The 22,806-nt window shown below is 36.7% G+C and overlaps 1 protein-coding gene across 11 annotated transcripts in view; it reads right to left on the bottom strand.

Moving 5' to 3' along the window:
• The window catches only part of CEP170 (centrosomal protein 170), a 111,765-nt gene that overhangs the window by 13,980 nt on the left and 74,979 nt on the right, over nucleotides 1-22,806 (bottom strand). For 4 of the 11 annotated variants that reach the window (XM_040967807.1, XM_040967813.1, XM_040967815.1 and 1 more), the window contains 4 exons: nucleotides 20,768-22,594; nucleotides 14,443-14,677; nucleotides 4,038-4,215; nucleotides 1,472-1,633 (listed from right to left, as the gene is read on the bottom strand). In XM_040967807.1, coding sequence (XP_040823741.1) covers nucleotides 1,472-1,633; nucleotides 4,038-4,215; nucleotides 14,443-14,677; nucleotides 20,768-22,594 — 2,402 coding nt within the window. The remainder of the gene's footprint in view (nucleotides 1-1,471; nucleotides 1,634-4,037; nucleotides 4,216-14,442; nucleotides 14,678-20,767; nucleotides 22,595-22,806) is intronic. The other 7 variants (XM_040967809.1, XM_040967814.1, XM_040967816.1 and 4 more) reach the window with 4 other exon arrangements.

Genomic DNA, 22,806 nt, shown 5'->3' with positions numbered 1-22,806 from the left:
TCCTTTATTAATTAGGGGTTCATCCACATAGATTTCATTTTCAAAATTCAAAATATGTAATTATTTTAAATTCATTTCTTCTATGGATACTACTTTTGCCAAATGAAAAACAGATTGGTAAATAAAAAGCACTGAGCCACATAAATGTACAAGGAATCCATTTTTCTCACATTGCTTTTACTATGTAAAATATGTTTCTTTTTCTTTTTAGTTTCCACCTTACATCCTTAAAGGTTAAGTATAGTATAATAAAAATTTTGCAATAGAGAGGAATCCAGGGAGAGGGAGGAAGGGAAGAAGGAAGGGAGAAATAGCCATCTGATTTTTATTATAATGCAGTGCCGTAAATGTTCCATTTCATTGTTACTGCTGCTAATTACTTGTTGTGGCTAATTACTTGTTGTGGCTAATTTAGAAACCAAGTTTTATTATAAATATATACACCTACGACAAAACTATGCAAGGGGTCTTTAAGAGATCCTTGGAGAATAAATGTTATGTAAAAAATCATGCATGGATTCTAAAGGTTTTTTTTTTGAACCAAAATAAATATGCTTTTTAATTCCATTTTTCCACAAACATTTCGAAGCTCCGCTATATCCATCCAGGGTTGGTGTTATCGATTGTTTCAAGTATCCACCAAAGGTCTTAGAATATATTTCCCTCAGATTAGTAGGTTCTGCTGTATAATTACCCTTGTCAAAACTTTCTGTTGTTGATGGACAGGCAGTCTCTTATAAACACACCAGCAGGTGCTTGATCATGGTTTTGTTTTTTTTGTTTTTCTTTTTTTTGGTTTAATATCAGGAGATGATGTCAAATTGTTTTTCAGAATGAAAGTTAACCAAAATTGGCAACACATAAGAAATCCTGTGCACTCACATTCTCTCCAATGCTGAATATTAAAAATTCCTGGCCACCAACTCTACAGTTATTAAATCATCTCACTTAAGTCTTGAAATGATTTATCTATTCATAAAGTGGAATATTGGGTCATATTATACAGGTCTTAGGTATTTTCTCTTTGGTAAAATACTGTTGCTTTTCAAAGATTTTTTTCTATTGGTACGTTTTTCTCTGATTAGAAGGATTTCTTTATGTATCCTACATGCTAACTGTGGGCTTTCCAAAGATGCTTTCCAAAAGTTAGTAACTATATATATTTTTGGTATAACAAAGTATTTTTGATAGTACTCCTTACTTACTATCATCTTTTAGAATCAAAGCACTTTGTGTCCTTTAAGAAATTATTCCTTACCTTAATGATGAAAGCTACTCACATATTTCTTACTAAAAGTATCACATCTTTGCTTATTGCTTTTCATGAACAACATTCATTTGGAGTTAATTATTTGTGTACGTGTGATGTTGGGACGTTTCATCTTATCTCCATAGGGCTAGACACTCTTTCCCTAGCCCTACTGACCGAATAATTTCTCCTGGCATTTGTTAATGTTTGTGGCTTACTTACTTCATCGCGACTCCAGGTTCTCCGTCTTGTAATTGTTAAGTGATCAGGGGGCTCGGCAGGCTGAGCCACGGAGCGGCCGTTGTTTCCTTCTGGTGTTTTAGAGTTAACTACTGGAGGGATCTTTCGGAAGTTGAGGCTTTCATCAAACACACGGTCAACCAACTAGTAGGACAAAAGCAAATCATTATGAGAAACAGAGTAATTGGAAAAACTGTGCATTTGAAATTACAGTTTTCAAGATTAGACAGAAGTTATTCCATTCTCAAGTAGTAACAGAAGCATGACATCTTCAATAAACCAATTACTCTTTTTCAAAATGTTTCAAAGGTATTTCCTTTAAAAGCTAGATGTTCATCTATATAGACTTTATTTTCAAAATTCAAAATATGCAATTATTTTAAATTCATTTCTTCTATGGATACTACTTTTGCCAAATGAAAAACAGATTGGTAAATAGAAAAAACTGAGCCATATAAATGGACAATGAGTTCATTTTTCTCACATTGCTTTACCAGTGTAAAATATATTTCTTTTTCTTTTCTAGTTCCTATCATGTTTTTCCTTGCCATATCCAGGTTCCAAATTTCTTCACAACATATATTAATCACAAATTTCAAATAAGTTTACAAAAGAAAAAAATTTAAATCCAGAAAATAAGTACAAAAAAGTCTTAGGAAACTATAATAGTGCTACAGAAATCACATTAGTAAAAATGATATACTGCCATCTACAGTGCAAATTACATACGTACAATACTAAGTAACTTGGGTTTACTGAAGAGGGAATAAAGTCTAGTACAACATTTGGGAATAAAACAAAAAAGGAAAAATGGAAGTCTATTCAATGAAATGTTTGAGTAATTTTACTGAGAGAAAATGTATAATCATGTTAGACAAATTTTGTTAGAAATCTGAGAAAAATTATATAATTTTAAATGTACCAGAAGAATTGTGTATGTCTTGCCACCAATAAGATCTTTTTGTTTTTCACCAATAAGGATAATTTTGTACACAATCACAATTGATCAACGTGGTAACAAAACTCTACACAGACTGATGAAATATCATTTATTAAATTAGACAACACGTGAAGGAAAAACAAAATGAACATTAACAACAGATTAAAGAAGGAAATGTAACAGAAAGCACATTTTAGAATTAAATCTTCAAAAAGGCTAGCCATTTTGGCTACTATTTAGAACACTAGATTATAAAAATAACACAGAGCAATAAAATAACTAATATTGGAGGCTGGCAAACTTCTTATGTAAAGAGATAAATAAGAAATACTTTAAGCCTTGCAGCTAGAGACTGCATCTCAATTACTGAGTTCCGTCACAGCAGCACTGAAGTAGTTATGGTGATAGTTAACCACAAGAGTGTGGCTGTGTTCTGATAAAACTCTATATGAATGACACTAAAATCTGGATTTTATATAATTTTCAAATAATAGATCATGATGATGATGATTTTACTCTTTAAAAATGCAAAACTCATTAATAACTTTTAGGCCACATAAAAACAGGCAGTTAGGGCAGTTTGGCCAATTCCCAAACTATAGGAACTTATATTTTAAATAACAACTCTGCTTGCTTTTCTATCCAAAATCATAACATCTGCCATGGCAGAGAGTGCAGTTCGTTCTCTGCACCCAAGGATTCAACCAACCACAAACTGAAACCAGTCATCTCATCTGTATTGAACAGTCACTTTTTTCCTGCCATTATTACCAAACAGCACAATTAACTACTATTCACAAGACATTTCATATATAATCTAAGCATGGTTTGAAGTGTGCAAGAGGATATGCACAGGTTAAATGTAAATATTATCCCATTATATATATAATCTTGAGTATCCTCAGATTTATTTTTGGTTTGGTTTCTGGGAATCATGCTCTATGGATACCCAAGGATGAGTGTACCATTGTTTTTTTATACATTAAAGGCACATTCTTTAACAATTTTATACAAATAGTACTACTGAGTTGTACAGTAACATGTCCTGGTTTAGGGCAGGCAATAACCTACACATGCTAATTTAATGTTTATAATTTAAAAGTTTATGATACATAAAATTCTGATATTTTATGTATATATATATACACATACTATACACATCCAATTTTCAAATACTTTGTGTGTATACTGCTATACACACAATAATCCATATTTAAATTACTGAAATTATAGAATTTTTATCTTGGATTATGAAAATATCATAATTAATAACAATAAAAGTATCTTTTTAATCAGAATATTTTCACAGCCAAACTCTAAGGAAACTTATTCAATTACTTATTGAAGTTTTGTTTGCTTTCAGATATAATTGATACTCACATTGGATCAGAAATTAGCATGCAAAGTTTTTATTTAACAAAATTTTATAGCTTTATGTTCACAGTAGACCAAATGCTAGCCTTTACTCATTTTGTTACAACAACATAAAAGAAATTTGGTAAAGAAAAGTTGGCAAATGCAGAGCTGCATGCAAACAGGGAGGATGGACATAACCAAAATAAACGAAGCAAAAAGCTCAAAGCAAAAGAAATCAAGAAAAGAAAGAACCTTATGCATTTCTCCATGAAGATCTCCTACCTCTTCTCTAGTGTCTATGGCAGAGCCAGGGGTGGTGGCGGCAGTGCTTACTGTGGTACTAGGGGCAGTGCCTGAGGAGGTCACTGAATCTATCTCTCCTGCTACATCGTTGATCTCCCGAGCAATGAGAGCAAGATCTTGGCTGATCCTGGCAATGATTTTAGAAAAGAAGTTTAATATCTTACATAACAGGTCCAGAAACAATCATTCACGATTAGCCAGTTATATAAGTTATACATCTAACTAAAGGTTTATACTCTGAAATTAATATTCTCAGGAAATGTTACTGAACTATTTTGACACTCAAAGTCTTAGCTTAAATCCAAAAATATTCACGAAACTGAATTCAAAATAATTTATCAGATACTACCTTTAAAATATACTGCTGCTGCAATGATTAGCATTACTATGGTTTAGGAGTTCTTAAACTTGGAGGTAATGGACAGAATTCAAGGAATCGCCAGGCTTGGGAAAGAAAGAAAAATTACTAACCTCGAATGGATGCTTAACATTTGTCAATTTTAAGTCCACAAATCAAGGTAGAACTGGCATGTTGGTGCTTTGCACCAGCAGAAGCTACATTACAACGACTACAGATACCTTGAAACAGCACTAGGATCATCCTTACTTCAAAACGCTACATCACTAAATTCACAATTGTCACATTAAATATGTTCACAAAGAACTGTTGTTATTATGTCACTTTAAACTATTTTGGTGATTGTATTTCAACATAATTTTAAAGTATTTTATTCCATGTCATTCTACTTATTTAATATTTATGCATTTCAAAACAGTCTGAGAAGGGTCTCAAAAACTTCATCACATGGCCAAAGGTGCATATGGGCACTACATGCATTCTGACGCAGCACCTTCTAGTACGTATTTTGTCATTTGAGTCTCACAAAGTTCTTTAAAGACAGGAATTAACTGGTTTCCATTATTGAGGGACACACATCATTTGCTCTCAACCACAGAACTCCAATGTAGGCAATGGCCCAGTCCTCAGTTTAGCATTCATTGCCATAAGGATGTTGTGTTTCTAGTTAAACAGACTAAAGAGCCAGATAATTGAGAAAAAATACATACATTTTTCTTTTAGAATTCTTTTTCTTTTTAATCCAAACTTAGATTTTTTTCACTTATGCAATATTTGAGTCTGAAAGATTCAAGGAATGCAGAATGTGCACAAAAATTTAATGAGCTTTAACAATGAAGCTTAAGGACCAAGAGAAGCAATGTGTGGTCAAATGTCAATTTGAAAGAAATTATAGATATCTAATTCCTCTTTGACAGTAGTAAAATGTACAAAAATGTATACTGTGCACTTATTACGTGCCAGTCAATATACTAGGTTCTAAGGACTACAACACGAAGCAGAAGCAGCTATAGTCCCTGCCTATGCACCTTAGAGCACCATTGTAGTAGTATATAAATAAGCCTTATATTCATCAACTCATTTTCTTGTCAAAGCCACCCTATAAGAGAGGCACATATTAACTTATTTTCTAAATGAGCAAGGCAGAGATTAGACTATGGCCCAGTTCACAAACAGTAAATGTCCATTATGTCATGCTACATTTCACATCATTGACTTGATATATATATTCTTTTTTCTAATTTGATACCTACTTTTACAATCCTTTGAGACTAGTTCAAGGGTATTTCATTCAAGGGTAAAGAAACTTTATTTTTGCCAAAGGCCACTTGGATATTTATAACATCATTTGTGAGCTACACAAAATCAACTACTTAAAAATTAGCCCGCTATTGACTTTCTGAATTTTGAATCCCATCTCCATTTGCCTGGGCATGTCCAGGCCAGATGATTTTGCAGGCCGTTACTCGACCTGTGAGCTGGATGTCCCCTACTGCTGCTAGGGCACACATCCCAAATCTGATCAGTTAAAATATGCACTGTTCCAAAATCCCAACATGAGAACACCGACATCATACACCTCAAGAGGAAAATCACACACCTGGCTCCATACAATGTAACAGGTCACAGTCAAAATGAAGGTACACTAAAATATAGCATACAATGTTATACACATAAATACACACATATACATATTTAAATTACATATGAAATGTTTAGACATGGGTCCCATCCCCAAGAGATCTTCTTATGTGTTATAAATACGCAAATGTTTCAAATTTGGAAAAATGACAAATCTGAAACACTATCAGTTCTAACCATTTTGGGTAAAGGCTACACAATCCACATTCCAGAATTATATGAAGTAGGATTAAAAAAAAGGATATAACCAAACCTAGTTGGATTAAAAACTATCAGTTTACCCCCAAATTATTATTTTTCAATAAAATTTTTCATGCAGACATATGCACAGTGAAGTTCTGATACTGTGGAAACCCATGTGTGTTTATTAGAAACAACAGCTATCTGCAGTAAAATGTACACGAAATGAGCTAAGCATCCAAGAAGCATTCATTTCGTTTCCAAGTGTGTTATGCAACTAGATTAACACGTTCCAAATAAATCAAATAAATAATAAATACACAGGTAATGCTAAGCTGATAATGTGAATTTGCACATTAACAGTGTGTTGAAGATCTCCAGACAACCAGAGTACTTGCAGAGCAATAGCATAAAGCACCCGAGAGCACAGAGGACGAGGGCGGGCTAGTTCAGGAATGGTAAAGGAAGGAGCAGCACTCATGTGAACCTGAACGCATGCTTTCTTCCTTTTGCTACTTGGCTTTCACCTTGCCCAGCAAGATAAAAACAACCAGTTAGTGCTTGACTTTGTTACTGTGAACCAGTAAATTAAGTTTAAACTGATTTAGCAGATAGACCTGATGCCTTGATAAAACTATTTTCCTAATATTTTCTCTAAAACAAAAAGCATGTGGCTGGCGCTGTGGCATATCACATTAGGCAGTTGCCTACAACACTCGCAACCCATGTGAGCACTGGTGTGAGCCCTGGCTGCTTCACTTATTTATTTATTTATTTACAATTTATTTTATTTTTATTGGAAAGGTAGATATATACAGAGAGAAGGAGAGACAGAGAGGAGGATCTTCCATCTGGTGATTCACTCCCCAAGCTGCCACAATGGCCAGAGCTGCGCTGATCCAAAGCCAGGAGCCAGGAGCCTCCTTTGGGTCTTCCACACATGTGCAGGGTCCCAAGGCTTTGGGCCGTCCTCAACTGCCTTCTGAGGCCACAAGCAGGGAGCTGGATGGGAAGCAGGGCTGCTGGGATTAGAACCGGTTCCCATATGGGATTTTGGAGCGTGCAAGGCGAGGACTTTAGCTGTTAGGCTACTGTATCAGGCCCTGATTCAGTTTTTTTTTTTTTTTTTAAGCTCTCTGCTAATGTGCCTAGGAAAGTACCTGAGGATGGCTCCCAAGGCCTTGGGACTCTACATCTTATCGGGAGACCTGGATGTAGCTCCTTGTGTCCTGGCTTTGGCCTGGCTTTGTCCTGGCTCTGCCACAGCCCTTGCAGCCATCTGTGGAATAAACCAGTAGATGGAAAACCTTTCCCTCTCTGTCTTTTCTTTTCCTCCCTACTCTGAAACCAACTTTCAGATAAAAATAAACCTTAAACAAAATGCTGAAAATGTAGTCACATAAGACCACTCAGGCTGTGTGCTTATTCACTAAGATTAACAACAAGAACAACAACAACAAAAACAAAACCTTGGTATTTACAAAGCACACCTGCAGCCACACCCCCAACTAGCTTGTAAGTGCATACTAAAATAAAATGCAATATAGAGAATTGTTTCTTTTTAGTACTTTTGAATATAAGGAAATTGATGCTACTTAAATCTGGCCACTAAAGTTGGGTGCTACCAAAACCCAAACTAAGATGTAAAAAAGTATCACAAGATTTTAAATTATGTATTAATTTGTTCTTATCACCGTTAAGATAACATATTCAGGACGCTGACAACAAACATATTGGGCTTGAAAAATATAAACTATAAGCTATTCTCAAATGTTTTCAAATATATTTGACCAGTATTTCCTATATTTGAATTTTGCTAACAAATAATATTATGTGTAAAATACTTACTACTAAAAGCCTTTTATCTAGAAAATGTCAGGTGACTTTTCTTGGGCCAGGTATCAGGACAAAATTATTTTGAAATAACTTGAGTCTGAAAATTTGGACAAAATATTAATTATATCTTTTAGCTACAAATGAGGGCATAAACCTCATAGAATAGCTTCTAAATTGTAGCAATAATGTTGATTCTGAGGCTTATTTATAGCTGGGTTCTTATAAAATTAACTCTATGAGAGATCCAGACAAGTTTTGCAAGCTCAAAATAAAGTTCTAATGATAACTCTACACTGCTGCTTTCCGTGCACTCTGCCTTAAACGTAATTAACTTTACTGACTGCTTACTCTACAGGGACACTTCAAAAGGCTTGCCAAAATGGAGTTAAAATTTCCAAATACATTTACAGTTTTTACATAATGCACACTTTTTAATGAACTTTCTGAAGTACTCTGTTAACCTCTAGGCCAATTCTCTCAAATTGGCAATAGGCCCATTTTACAGATGAGATCACTTTGGCAGTTAATTAGCTTGTCCAGAGTTTATACTGACTCTGGTACAGCTGGATTTGAGTCTAAATGGTATGATTCCAGAGTCCATAATCTTGACCATTTGGCTATATCGATCCCTACAATGTAGGTTGCTTTTCAGAGTTCAGCAGTATTTGCAGTTTAATCATCAATCTCTGATGAAAGCACCCTTTATCACAGCTCTAAGTATTTTCTCTCTGCGAATGAGTTTTACAGCTATGATTCTAACTTTCATTGTCCACTTATGCTTCAGAGCCAAAGTGTGTCTGCTATTCTATCAGCATACTTAAAATACCTTCCTCTGGGCTCTCAAAACTAGGCCAGGATCTCACTCCAAAAGTCACAGAAACCACTGTGGGTTTGTTTCATCCTCTAACAGAGCAACTGGGGCAACTCAGGCTCCCACAGGCAGAGGGCAGGACCCCAGGGATGCCATGTACTCTGGGAGGAACTGCCAATGTCAGCAGCTGCCCTGCTCCCCTTCTATCACCAGCTAGCTCCCCAGCTTCTCTTAGGGCTGACTTTGTTGGCAATGGGAAACTGGCTTTGGGATTGTATTTTAAGCACAGTTCTGAAAGGGACATAGGCGATTTGTTGGTAGTATTCAGATTTTATTATTATTTTTTAAAATAAACACAGAAATTAGAAGTCATTCATGATGACACAAGAGACCAAAGTGAGGCAGTCCAGTTATGTGATACATGGGTGGGCATGGGCCTGGGGAGCAATGACATCTGGCCTTCATTCCAAAGTCTGTCTCTTGGGTCTGGCACAGTAGCCTAATGGCTAGAGTCCTCGCCCTGCATGTGCCAGGATCCCATATGGGCGCTGGTTCTAATCCCAGTGGCCCTGCTTCCCATCCAGCTCCCTGTATGCGGTTTGGGAAAGCAGCTGAGGATGACCCAAAGCCTTGCTTTGAGACACTGCACCTGCGTGGGAGACCCGGAAGAAGCTCCAGGCTCCTGGCTTTGGGTTGGTTCTATTCCAGCTGTTGCAGCCGATGCGGGAGTGATCCAGCGGAAGGAAGATCTTCCCTCTGTCTTTCCTCCTATCTGTATATCTGACTTTCCAATAAAGAATAAAGCAAATCTTAAAAAAAGAAACAAGCCTGCCTCCTGGTCAGCAGCTCTCAAATGATAATTTCACAGAACAAAGAAGCTAGCAGGCTGGCAAGCAGGTGCAGGAACACTCAATAGTTCACATTCTAGAGCTGGTCTGTGTGCTTGCTCCTTCAGAGTGGCTGATGAGGGAACAGATTCTAAATACTTGATTCCCTTCCTATTACTAACTTCCTTTTCTTTCACTTAGATCTCAAAACTCTTTTCTCAGTGTTGATTAAAAAGAAGAAAGGAAGAAACATACAGGGCAGGATTTTGATGAGAGAACAGGTCTGGTAAGACAGGACTTCTCTACCAGCTGCTTTGCATCCATTTTCCACAGGGGATCTACTGTGCAAAATCTCAGACCTGCACATTTTGCTGTCCCAGTGGGTGTCTCAGTCCCTGAAATATCTAAAACATAAACAGCTGTAGATCTAGTAGGATGGATAATGATGATAGCAAGGGCATAAAAGACTTCTAAGTATAATGTTCCTTTAAGTATCGATCCCATTGAACATTTTCATCATAATATATCCACTTTTACAGTACTGTTCAGTGTCAGAACCTGTCCTGGGCGAGCTTGCGTGGCTGCATCAGCAAGGGAGGAAGTAGCCTGCATCTGGAGCGGCTGTGGCATTCCACCTCCTCTGCTCTCCTCAGTGTACAGGGAACCTTTGCTTTGGCTCCTCTGGAAGGGTTGGCAGCACAAGACTACAGTGAAGTCAGTCAGGTCTCCAGCGTAGCCGCACGTGTTTCTATATCTTACCTTTCCACACAGCAGCCTGGTAGAGGGGAGGGTTTCCAAAGACAGTCATCAAGAAGGGTCAGAACAAGAGAAGCCACTAACATAGCCACCTGTGCACTGAAGGGCCTCAGAAAGATGGGCAGTAAGTTCCTGTTAGGTTGACTGATTCTACCTCCATCTTTGCTGTCAGAGCTGGGCTCTATTAGTACAGATTTTTAAAAATACTCTTTTTGACTACTTCTAGCCAGACCTGGCCTTGATTTTCTTTCATAATGGTACATACACTGCACCAAGTGTATGCTAAAGGAAGTCCTTTGGTGAGGCCAATGGCCACAAGCACCAATTTAGTCAAAGGAGCCACTCTAGGAATTCCGTGACTGCCCCTCCTTGATGATCTCATGGATGCACATCCAAGGACCAGAACATACAGGGTGATGGTGATGACACAGCACATGTCCAATCACACAATCAACTTGTGCACACTGGCTCTCATCTGCAGCTTCTTCCACTTCCTCCAGCTTGGTCCTTCTGAGGGACCTGTGCTTGCAGAGCTCAGAGCAGTGTGTGAGCTCTTGATCCACTACTAAGGGCAGGCCTTGTACACAAAGTAGAGTCTCCCTGTGCAGTGGCAGGAGCTGTTCAGAAGGCTCTCAACTTCATGGGGGCAGATTCACAGTATGTCCTGGCTGGATGGCATGACAGAAATGTGAGAGAAGACTGACAGAGGACTCACAGCCTTAGAAATGCTGCTTGAATGGCTCATGGAAAATTCTAAATTCTTCTCATTCTGTTCCTCCCTCTCCTTTCTTTGATCTTACATCTGTAGATGCCAGCAGAGTGGCATCCTAAGGTGGAATGGCAGCGGTCTGGTGTAGTGGCATGCTCATCCCAGCCTCGGAGCTGGGATTTTAAGAATCTCCACTGGCAGTTATTCTGGGCCCCAGAATTCAAGCTTTCCCTCCCACCTGCAGGTAGATGAAACTGTTAGTAGAAACTAAGGCCAAAAGTTGACTTGCCCACCGTCTCATAGCCTCGGTGGCTGGGCTGGACTTGACCTGAAATGCCGAGTGGCCACTAGGGTCAGACTCTTTGGAACAACATGAGCAGCCTCAACACTTATGAGGAAGAACCCATGCTGAGGTCACACTATCTCTCAGCCAGTTCCATGCTGGGAACCCAGCCTAGCTTTAGTGTGGAGCCTGGTCCCGCCTATGATGGACCAGGTGGCCTGCAGTTACATCCTTAGGGTCAGTGACAATAGTTGTGCACAGCAAGGGGTCAGTGCACAAAAAGCTGTCACCTCAAGTGGATGCCAAGCTTAGTGCAGCCACTAAGATCCGCCTGCAGCCTGCCACAGACATAGAGGTTGCAAGCATCATACTTTAAAAAACAAAAACCTGTATTATAGCACCTTGACTTGCACCAGTTACACATACCTTTCCTTCTTTGTTTTGCATGGATTTCCAAATTTTTCTACACCAAAATGAACTTAACCTAGTCTATTTTACATGAAAATAATGAAGCTTCCTTATATCCAGAATGAACTGCTTTTGAACCCCTAGGAAAAAATGGTTAACCAGAAATTCTTCTAAAATATGATATAATGATATAACAATGAATCCTGAACTACTAAAATGTCTCTAAATGCTTTCTGATTTAAATGGAAAATTTTAAATCTTCCAGCAGAAATTTTGGATTACATGTATCTTACTTGGTCATGTGTAAAGGTGGTATAATAGTTCTATTTACCTTAATATTCACAAAAATACTAAAAATACTACTGGCAGGAAATTTTTATCAGTGTTACAATAGAAAAACTGAGATAAGAACTACAAAAGTATGCATCAGGCGTGTTCTGAAAAAGTTTCTTCAAATTGAATTACTACATGACATTTACTCATTTACTTTATACTCTAGATTGACTGTTTTTCTGCTTCAAATTTAAACGTAGGTAAATAATTACCATGGACAGATTGATAAAGTACTGGTCAAGCAGAACAGTTCTGATTTTGAAAAAAAACATAAAATATTTTTGTACTTAAAATCCATTGCTACACTTTTCCAATAAAATATTCATAGCTATAACATGCCAATAAATATTGTTTCCAGCATATGAATAGTTGTTAGTAATAGCCCAGAAAGAAGTAAAATTATTTCTGACATTCTGTGTAGCCTGTAAGTCCCAGCCCCTAGAAAATAAACTTCCTCATGTTGGGCAAATGACATGATTTTAAGGAACTTCAACCACCACTCATTTTCTTTCCTTTTATACTTTATCTTTTCATCTTTACCTATTTTCATTCTCCATAAATTTAAAAAAATCATACCAAGGCATATATTTCTGAAGAATACACCTTGAAAAATTGAAAGTACAGAAGGAACGTTTGCTAGCACAGTCCTACTAACAAACTTGGAGGGGAAAGTCCTGAAAACTGTTATTAATTAAATAACCTGACCTTGGGAACATATTGATGGTAACAGCATACACAGAAACAGTAATGTCAAGCATGGAGCAAATGGAATCAAGCGAAAACACAATGTTCAGCTCATTCTCTTCCCTTTGTATGTAACTCTTTGCTACTTGAAAAAAGGAAGTGGGTTTGGCTCAGAGGAGGTCATTAGTCTTCCCAGTTGAGGGAACAGACAGCCCAAGGTGGCAGGCCCCTGAGGCAGATGTACCAGGGGGTTTAAGAGGTTTGGTGCAGAATAAAAGTGGAAGATAATGTGAATTTGACATGAATGTTATGAATCTAAATGCCCAAGGCACCATTTGACCTTGTGAAACTGGATGTTTCCTCCACTGGAAGGGAGGGTAATTAAATAATGAAGCAAAACCAAGATTTGTCACCAGCTGTGCCCAAAACAAAATGTATCTAGATACTTTTTTGTGTAGACACTTTGTGGGCCCATACAGATCCATGTGGATCCAGAAGCACATGAGGGGGGTCTTCAAAAAGTTCACAGAGAATGTATATATATAGTTTTTTGCATCCAACTATGCTTGCCTATTAGTTCCGTTTTCCATGAGCCTTTCACAGTACTCTGGTTCCTCTAAATGGCTTAAAATGTTTTAAAATTAGTCTTATTGAGAGCTATTTGCAGTGTAAAACAAAAATGTTTTAAGCAGCACATGACTGAAGGGTATGCTTCATGAATAACAACAATTACAAGTGAACAGTCATCTAAAAAAATCGAAACATTAAAACATTAACATAAGCCAGAAAAGCACAATGCACAGAAGTCAACAAAGTAAACAAACACCATATAAGTGGTAGACAATTATACAAAAGTTTCTTATTAATGCTGCTAAAAGGCCAGGGTCTCCAAGTAAGAGTGGAAATAATTTTAATATGCATCTGTTAAAATACTGAATATATGTTATGCTACAAACGTAACAACATGCAAAGATTAAATAAAGAAAATCTGTTTAACTATACCCTCTCAGTTTATTGTTGAGTACAGTGAGTTATTAATTAAAAATCACATTTGCAGCATGAAATTTCCTTTTTTGCCTGAAGATAATAATCATAAATTGGTTAATTTGACCATCAAAATAGCAATGCTCTGATTTATTTATTAAAGTTTAATTTAACCTGCTATTAAAAATGTGCCTATTCTAATTCTTCTGAGAGAACCCTAGCAATATATCTCTAATAAGTGTATTATCATATCTTTGGAAATACAAAGGAAAATAATCAGCAAATTTCCTGTATCATTCTTAATTAGGTAGAATTCATACTGACTACCTTTCAAAATGAGACTTATTCATTAACATCTGAACTAGAAATTTTACAAGGAGGAGGGGAAAATGAAAACAAATGGCTCCACAATATGTTATTAGCATTATTATTTAAAAGAAAGAAAGAAAAAAAGCTGAATATTCCCCTTTAAAAAATATCAAGGAAAACTAAATTTGAGATGATGCCAAATTCTTATACACAAAGATAGCTTCTTAAAACCAACCTGGCTATTTCTTCTCGATGAGCGGTCCAGTCTCGGATGTAGTCTTCCTGTTGTTTAATCCGGTGTTTGAATGAAGAACTAGTAGGCATTGCTGATCCGGCGCTCTGCAAGCGAGTGGTTTTCAGGGCTGGAGAAGTACGTAGACGAGTATGTTTAGGGGAATTACGGTTTGATCCAAATTCATCTTCTGAGGTGGAAGCATAATCAGTAGGAAAGCGCCTCCATCTTGAATTTACTAAATTAGTTTAATTATTAAAAAAAGAATTATTATGTTATCATTTAAAGGAGAAAAAAATAAAAATCATGACTTCAAAAACACCATGAGAGCGCACACACAGCACAATTCTCAATAACTGACATACACATACCTCACAAAAATCATACGTTTACTACTCCTTAAAGATAGAAACATTACACTTTGGTGAATTAAAAACAATGAATAATTAAACACAACCAAGAGACTGTGTTTTCCAGAGTGTAGTGAATAAACATTCAGATGAAAAATTTCACTAATGAAAAACAACTAGGCAAGCTCTACTGATAAATGCTTAACTTGAGTACTTCCAAATTGTAAATAGCGTTCATTAGAGTGGAAGATATGGGTCTTAAAAGAATTAACAGCAACAACATCAACAACAACAAAAATAAAAACAAGGGAAAAGATTTCCTCATGCCACATGGACTTTTTAACATGGAGATGGTAAAATACACTCTTTTCCCAACATACAAATATGCATAATTCCTGCTGTGGAAATTATGCCTTTATGGCAGAAAAAAACAACATTACCTCTGTCATTCAACATCCTGTTATGCTATGGTTGGAAAAAATCTTTTTACATGGTAAAAAACACAACAAGGCATCTTCAGTACAACTCTTTGCTGCTTTGACACTGAAAGCATATGGTGAAAATAGACAATGGCATAAAATCTACAGAGCCAAACTAAAAGCTATTCTCACAACCATTGACATTCAAGGCACAGGAAATACCGTGGAAAGTCACATAAAGAAAGTAGCACTTTCTTATTTAAGGTTAATAAAGACATTTAAAAATGGCATTGCTGACACGTTAGAAAAATCAGAAGACAATGCAGACACTTAACTACTACTGTAATATGAAAACCAAATACATACAACTACTCATGAAATATAAACAGAAGTTTAAAAAGACCAAGGAGATCATGGCTAATTCACAGCAAACCTGAGAAGGGCAGGGACCATATCTATTTAATCTATCCATATACCTAGCAAATATCTGAACAGTCAATGTTTAACGAACATTTTTGAATAAATGCAGAAACTTCCAGACAGATATGTTCTCTAACCATGAGATGCTGTGAGCACTTAGAGCTTAATACCTGCTGTACATTTCAACCGTTGTTGATCCTGTAAGAACTTTATGTCTCTATCAGAAATAGATACTAACCTATGTAAACTGATGAAGTTTAGAATTTTCTGGCCCTTTAATGAGTACATTTCACAGTGCAGATTTAGAAGCAGAGTGATACACTTACCACATCCCTCTGCTGTTCTATTTGTCCCTCTTCCCCAATTTCAAAATGACATTTTCATTTTTACTTTGGAATTCTAAGCTTTAACATTCCACTGCAGCCTTTGTCAATCTGCCTGAGGAGTAATGGAGATGATTTGGCTTTTCTTTTACTTGCTATGTTTTAAAAATGACATTTTTGCTTGGTTTCTCTAATATTGAGTTGACTTTTACTTAAAATTGACATATGTAATCACCAAAGTTGGCTTAAGACACAGAAAAATCTATCAGAATATCCATGAATGAAAGCCTACACATTTGTCCTGATTCACAATGCTAGTAGGAACTCTTGGCTTTTGCAACAAGACCCAGAGGCATCAGAACATGAACAAATGCAGAAACTTCATGGCTCTATCAGAAAGTGCATTATTAACATATAGACAGAGCTCCAGGTATTAAAATCAATGATTTTTTGGAAAGGTGACATATAATTTATGGTTTCAACACTGAAAGGTAAATAACAGACAAAAATTTTCCATGGTGGAAAGTTACTTATTTCTAGACATGAGAAAATTTCCAAGAATTAAAGTAACCCTAAGACCTAAACATAATTTCAGAAAAAGTTTAGAAGACCAATGATATCTTAGAAAAAACTCAGAAATACAGTAACTATTTTACTTTTTCAAGAAATAAAGACATTTCATCAAATACTAAATGTTTATTTTGACATCTATTATTATTTATAAATAAGAAAAATATCATTTCTTAGATCAAATTTCCTTTTTCATTTGATTGGGCACTATAGTCACCACACTTAATTGCAAACTAACAATAAAATAAAACCAGTAACAAAAAGCTTTAATAAATTTCAGAATAAATGAAAAATGCAAGTAAATGTGATGAGAAGAGTAGCTACTTCATAGGTAAACTAGACAGGATAGGATCAATAGCTGATACACTTCATGAGAGGCACAGTATATGAACACAGAATGAAAAATAAGTACTATTTGCTATTAATATATGGTAAATAGCAACTGACTATATATATGTATACATATATGTATAAGCACATTAAAACTAACTTTCAATAGTCTGTGTGTCTGTGTCTTCAGACTTTGGGCAAAATTTAAGGAAACAAGGTAAAATCAAATTTCCTTTACATAAGCTTTTGACAAACTTTCATCTAGAAGTCAGAAAAGTCTCTAAAAATATCTTAAGAAATCTATTTTAATGTGTAAATGCTGCATATATTTTAAAAATAATATAAGACTTGCCTTATCACAATTTAAGGCAAAATAAGCAGAGTACAGTAGAAAAATGAAAAATGTTAATAATCTTTCAAGTAATTAGGGATTATCTTTATCAATGAAAAATATACACATGGTGTACTACAAAAAAAAGCTCAGGTTACCTCTGTAAACCACCTAGCCTTTGTAACAGCAAAGAGTAGAGCTGATCAGAAGTTTAATGCCAGGACTGGGGCCTCTAAAACTTTATTTCTCAAAGAACTTCTTTGAAAATACTTTATTTTCTTAATCTTTCCTTCCAAATTATCTGCAGCTAATATATTTTATCTGAAGAAAATTTCCTATTATCTAATACTTTAGACAGAGAAACTTCAAGTAGGAAAGTTTCAGCTGTCTTCCAAAATCTGCAAATATTATGGAATTTCAGAAAACACCTTTAGAAACTACATTATCTAAAATTTTCTACTTACAAGAAGAAAGAGTCTCAGAGAGAAGTTCCCCCTTGTTTAAACTGAAGAATAAGCTAAACTGTACTAATTCCTAGAGTTCAAAATTCATTCCTGTGTGTGTATGTGTGTGTTATTTTGAAAGATATATATATTTATTTTGAAAAAGTTAGAGAGAGAGTGAGGGAGCTAGAGAACGAAAACAAGAAAAAGAGAATGAATGTTCTCTCCCTTTATTGATCTCCAAAAGGTAGCAAGTGCCAAGGCTGGGCAAGGAGCTTCAGGTGCACAGCAGTGGCATAGGCCCAGACACCCGTGCTCCTTTCCTCTGCTTTTCACAGGACATTAGCAGGAAGCTAAACTAGGGGGTGTACATATTTCTGATGATAAGCTAATAGATTCTGGCCACATCCTCAAAGTTTGCACAAACATAGGCTATTTCAAACTATTTCTTAGATCTAAAATAAATGTAGTTGAGGAGCAAGAGGTTGGGGATTAAAAGCTTCAAATTTTCTTCCTGCCAGCCCAATTATAGCACTGACCAAGGCAGGGGCTATAGTTTGAAAATGATTTGGCTTCCAAAGTCAAAAGTAAATGGGACTAGAAGGATGAAATTTAGTTCAATTATGACATTTAGGAGGTGAGCCCAATGAGAGAGGTCCTGAGCAAGTGAGCAGGTGTGTCCTGGAAGGTTCTGACAAAAGAATTGGTTCTTAAAGCCTAAGCTGGGCCCCAGCATATCTCTCTGCTTCTGAGCTTGCTACGAAATCCTTCCTCTGAAAGCATGTCCCCACAGTGATTTGCCACTCTCACCAATGCCAAACCATTGGGACTGCCTAACTTTGGAATAAGCCTACAGAGGTAATAGCTAAATAAACATTTGCTTGAAATAAAATTCTTTACCTTAGGCATTTCATGGCAATAATAAAAGCTGACTTCTGTAGCAGGTTGTTTCACTTCTTGATTTTGGTTCCCTAAAAAATTTCTTGATTCTAATTATTTTATATACTGGTAAGTAAGTATGAATAGTAGCCAAAATGGTGAGGAATTCAGAGTCCCAGCTGCCCAACTTCTGATCCAGCTCCCTGCTAAATGCTTGGGAGAGCAACAGAGGATGGCCCAAGGCCTAGGGACCCCTCACTACGTAGAAGACCTGGAAGAAGCTCCTGGTGCCTGGCTTTGGATTGGCTCAGCTGTAGCCATTCCAGCCATGTGGGGAGTGAACTCATGGAGGCTGACCTTTCTTTGTCTCTCCTTCTCTCTCTAATTCTTTCAAGAAAAATAAATTTTAAAATATATAAGTATAAAGAAGCTCAAAATTATGTATCTTAAATTTTCCCTAGAGAATTTTTTTGAACATAGAAATCTGAATGTTTATCAAAATCTGTATTCAAAGAAGACAAATTTGTTTATATAACTGTATATATACATGCATGTTTATATTTTTACACATAAACACATACAGTGTCTTACAGTTGTTGCTCTGACTTGCTGGAGTAATTATGATTGGTTGCACCTCAAAACCAAATCATCCTTGTGTTAAGAGCTTTCAACTAGTAAAGAAGAGCTGTTCCATGCTACTTGTTAATACACGACTCATAGTATGGCATGTTAACACACAGAACAGGTAAATAAATATTTAATGTGCTTCAAAATTTAAAATAAACATTTTAATGTGCTTCAATTGCAGATGAGCAATCATGAGCAATCAAACAGTGAGGCAGATGAAGTTTTCTGAGAACACACAATAGAATGGAGCACAACGGAAATGTGAACTGAAGAGGTAGAGCCATAAGAGACAACAAAATAACATTATTGGGTAAACATACGCCAAAAGACAGTAATCAGTTTTAAACACTTGGCAATAAATTCAGGAACCAGCAACCAAAGCTTGAAGTGTGCCTAGAAAGACTGTGATAATAAGGAAGGTGTTATCTCTTCTTTTTGGAACTGTGATTACATGAACCATTATTAGATATCTAGTATCAACCTACTTTCATTGCTACCACTTACTATGATTATCACTATAAAACATACTGATCAACAGAGAGAAGGAACAGTAAGGAGGTAGAGGAAAGCAGGAGCAGAGAAGGGAAGACTAAAACATAATATCAAAATACCACTACTTTTGAATCTTCTGAATGTATCATGGTAAATGTCAAATCAAACAAAAATAAAATATAAGATTGTATACCAACTTCCCCTCCAATCATAACTCAAGCCTTAGAGTTCACTCATATGTTTGTTAACTGACAATACCCACACATTTTCAAGTCATGTGACAGCTGGACTCTCCCCACTGTTGATTTCAGCCACGCCCATAATACAAGACTGATTATGAAGTAATGAGATCAGGTATACAGTAGACATATAAATATCCACCTCATTACTTATTGATCCTACATATATTCTCAATGGTTTTAACTCAGAATATGAAGTAGTAAATACAGGCAGATAAGCCAAAAGCAGGTAGATTCTGATGGAGAGTAATCTGAGTTACTACATTCAATTCCGGCTAATTACTACAGATACTTGGTCTGACACATATGTCCTTAATAACTGCCCCAGAAATTGATCTTCTTTCACTGAAATAAATCAAGAGTTAGTTTTCACCTTCACCAACTATCAACAGATTTAACTTTTGAAAACATAAGTAAAGGAAAGGATAAGAAATATTTCAAAATAGGTAGAGAAAAGTAAAACATTGATTATTTCAATCAACTCTTAGAAGACTAACAAAAGTTACACTGCTTTTTTTCAGGTTCATATGGGTTTTGAATTCTATGAAGATATTTAAACACATGCTTTAGAAGCAGAGTGTTAATTCCTATTAAAACTAGTTAGTAATTTCAAATCTAGTTTTGAAACACAAATCCAGTTATGTCACCAGCTGGAAAAAAAAATTCTTAACTGAGTTCAATGAATTTCCGATTTTGAAATCACTATTCTGTTGCAGGACTTTCACTCAAAATGTACAACTTCTGAACTTTTGATTTGCTAAGTTAAATTTTTAGACCAAATTCTTTATATAAAAGCAAACTATTGAATACTTTAGAAACACAACACCCAGAAATCTATTTTCTTCAAAAAGGAGCCCCCAAACATAAAACATGTTCACGTCATTAAAATTTTGGATCCAAATTACCTGAAGGAGAGCCATGAGTTGAGCTTATACTTTTGACCTTGGAGTCTGAGAGTCGAGAGATACTGTTAGCTCTAATTCTAGGAGAAAATTTATCTGACGGTACTAATCTGGCTCCACTCCTAAGGATGGCTTCTGCGGTACGTGAAGAGGCACTACTTCTAGATATCGTGGCTTCAGAGTCACTACGAGCTGACAACGAGCCAAGCCTTGTTCTACGAGGCTGAGCTAATAAATCAATCCGAGAGACAGTTCGCCTTCCTGTGGGAGGTTTGGATGTGGAACTTGTTGTGGACACTTCAGAAGCAACAGATGCTTTGTCAGCATCAGCAAGTTCACTGTCAGAAGCTTCACCCAGGCGGGCTCTGCGCAAGAGGGATGTCCTGGTAGGTCGTGGCCTTGGAAGAGTGGTCGATTTACTGGATGAACCAGATGCTACAGGAGAAATCTTGGATTTTGTTACTTTACTGCCTTCCAGTTTGGAATGTCCATGTTCATCAGTTGAGGTAAGTGGAGTCCTCCCGTGAGATTTGCAAGAGTAAGTTTCCTGATCAGATGACATAATATCAGAGATGGCAGAATGAGGTACACTAGAGGTCTGATCATCATCTGTTAAATCCACTGAAGGCTGCCGTATCCTTCCGCTGGATTGTACAAATTTACGACCATCTGCTCTTGAACTGACGTCTGTGGATCGACTTTTTGTTTTCTTTTCCATTTTCTCCCTAGCACCTGAAGATGATGATTTTGTAGCATCTTTGGAAGGAGAACTTGTGGAACACCTATCTTTATAGAGACTAGTGAAACTCTTTCGTTTTTGGGTTGACTTTCTTTCAGTCTCCCCAGTCACCAGGCTGATTGTACTAGCTGTATCCACATCAGATTCTGGTGAAATAGAATTGTCTCTATTATAACTGGGTGTATCTGGGCCTTCATCAGTTTTATTATCTTCACGCAGCTTAGCTTCAAGAAAAGCCATTACTGCTTCAGTGTCTTTTAGAATAAGGGTTGTATCCATACTAGAATCAGTATCCAAAGAGTCACTTCTTTCTCGTATCCGATTTATAGAGGTTAAGGCTAAAGAGGGGGGAGTTGAGGTCTGTTTGTTTATATGGGGAATAAGTTCTATGGGTATGTTTGGTGTAGGCTTTTCTATAGTGAAGCTCCCCTGTCGCACTAAGGACTTGGAGGATTCCTTTTTATCTCCTCCCTTTGAAGTCTGACTTTTCAAACTTTCCTCAGCTTTTCTTCTTTTACTCTCATTTTGTGTCACCCTTTCTCCTTTGCTTGTAGAAGGTCCTGTCATTTTTTCTTGAGGTTGCGAATCTTGTTTCAAAGATTCTTCCGTACACTGGTCTATCTGGCTTGAAAGAGTTTTCGACGACAGTTTAGTAGGTGCCCACTGGGCCTGCTCCTTCTGTTCTTGTTGAATTTTTGCTAGTGTCTGCTTCACCAAGGAAGTTTCCTTATCACTTTCATTTCTCTCCTTTCCTGTAGCAGGGTGTCCTAAGTGATGTAGGGTTTTATGATCTCCACCAGTTTTAAGGGTCTCACCATTCACAGCCCTGCTCATTTTATTAAGGTTTCTGTCAGTATCCTGTTTATCTTTCTGGAGGGCCTGCGTAGGTGCTTCTTTCTCCTGCAGTTCTGTGTCTTGTTTTTCTCCGATCTCCGACCTCTGGGCTGTAACTTTTGCTCTGGAGTTCTCAAGAGACTTCTCCTCATTTGGAAGCTGGGGAAGGGTCCGCCTCCTTCTCTCTCCCTGACTAGCCAGGGAAGCTACAGAGCCAGTACTTCTCACCGAAATGCCAGATTCACTGATATCGGTATCTATAAAATAAAAATCACAGCATTAGAGCAAGAAACAAAAAATTAAAGAACATCATGCTATATTAGATCTTGAAGTGTCAGTTTAAAAACCACATGAATCAGCACTGTGACCGAGCAGTTACAGAACATCCCACTATCACAGTCCGTCGGAAGCCCCTGCTCTCTGGCTTCCAGCTTCCTGCTAACTCATGGCTCAAGTATTAGTTGCCCAG

Source organism: Ochotona curzoniae, unplaced genomic scaffold (genome assembly GCF_017591425.1).
Source record: "Ochotona curzoniae isolate NIBS_2020 unplaced genomic scaffold, NIBS_Ocur_1.0 scaffold_4683, whole genome shotgun sequence".
NCBI classification, from domain to species: Eukaryota; Metazoa; Chordata; class Mammalia; order Lagomorpha; family Ochotonidae; genus Ochotona; species Ochotona curzoniae.
Note: the sequence above shows the minus strand (reverse complement) of the source record. Positions and strands in the feature narration are given on the sequence as shown.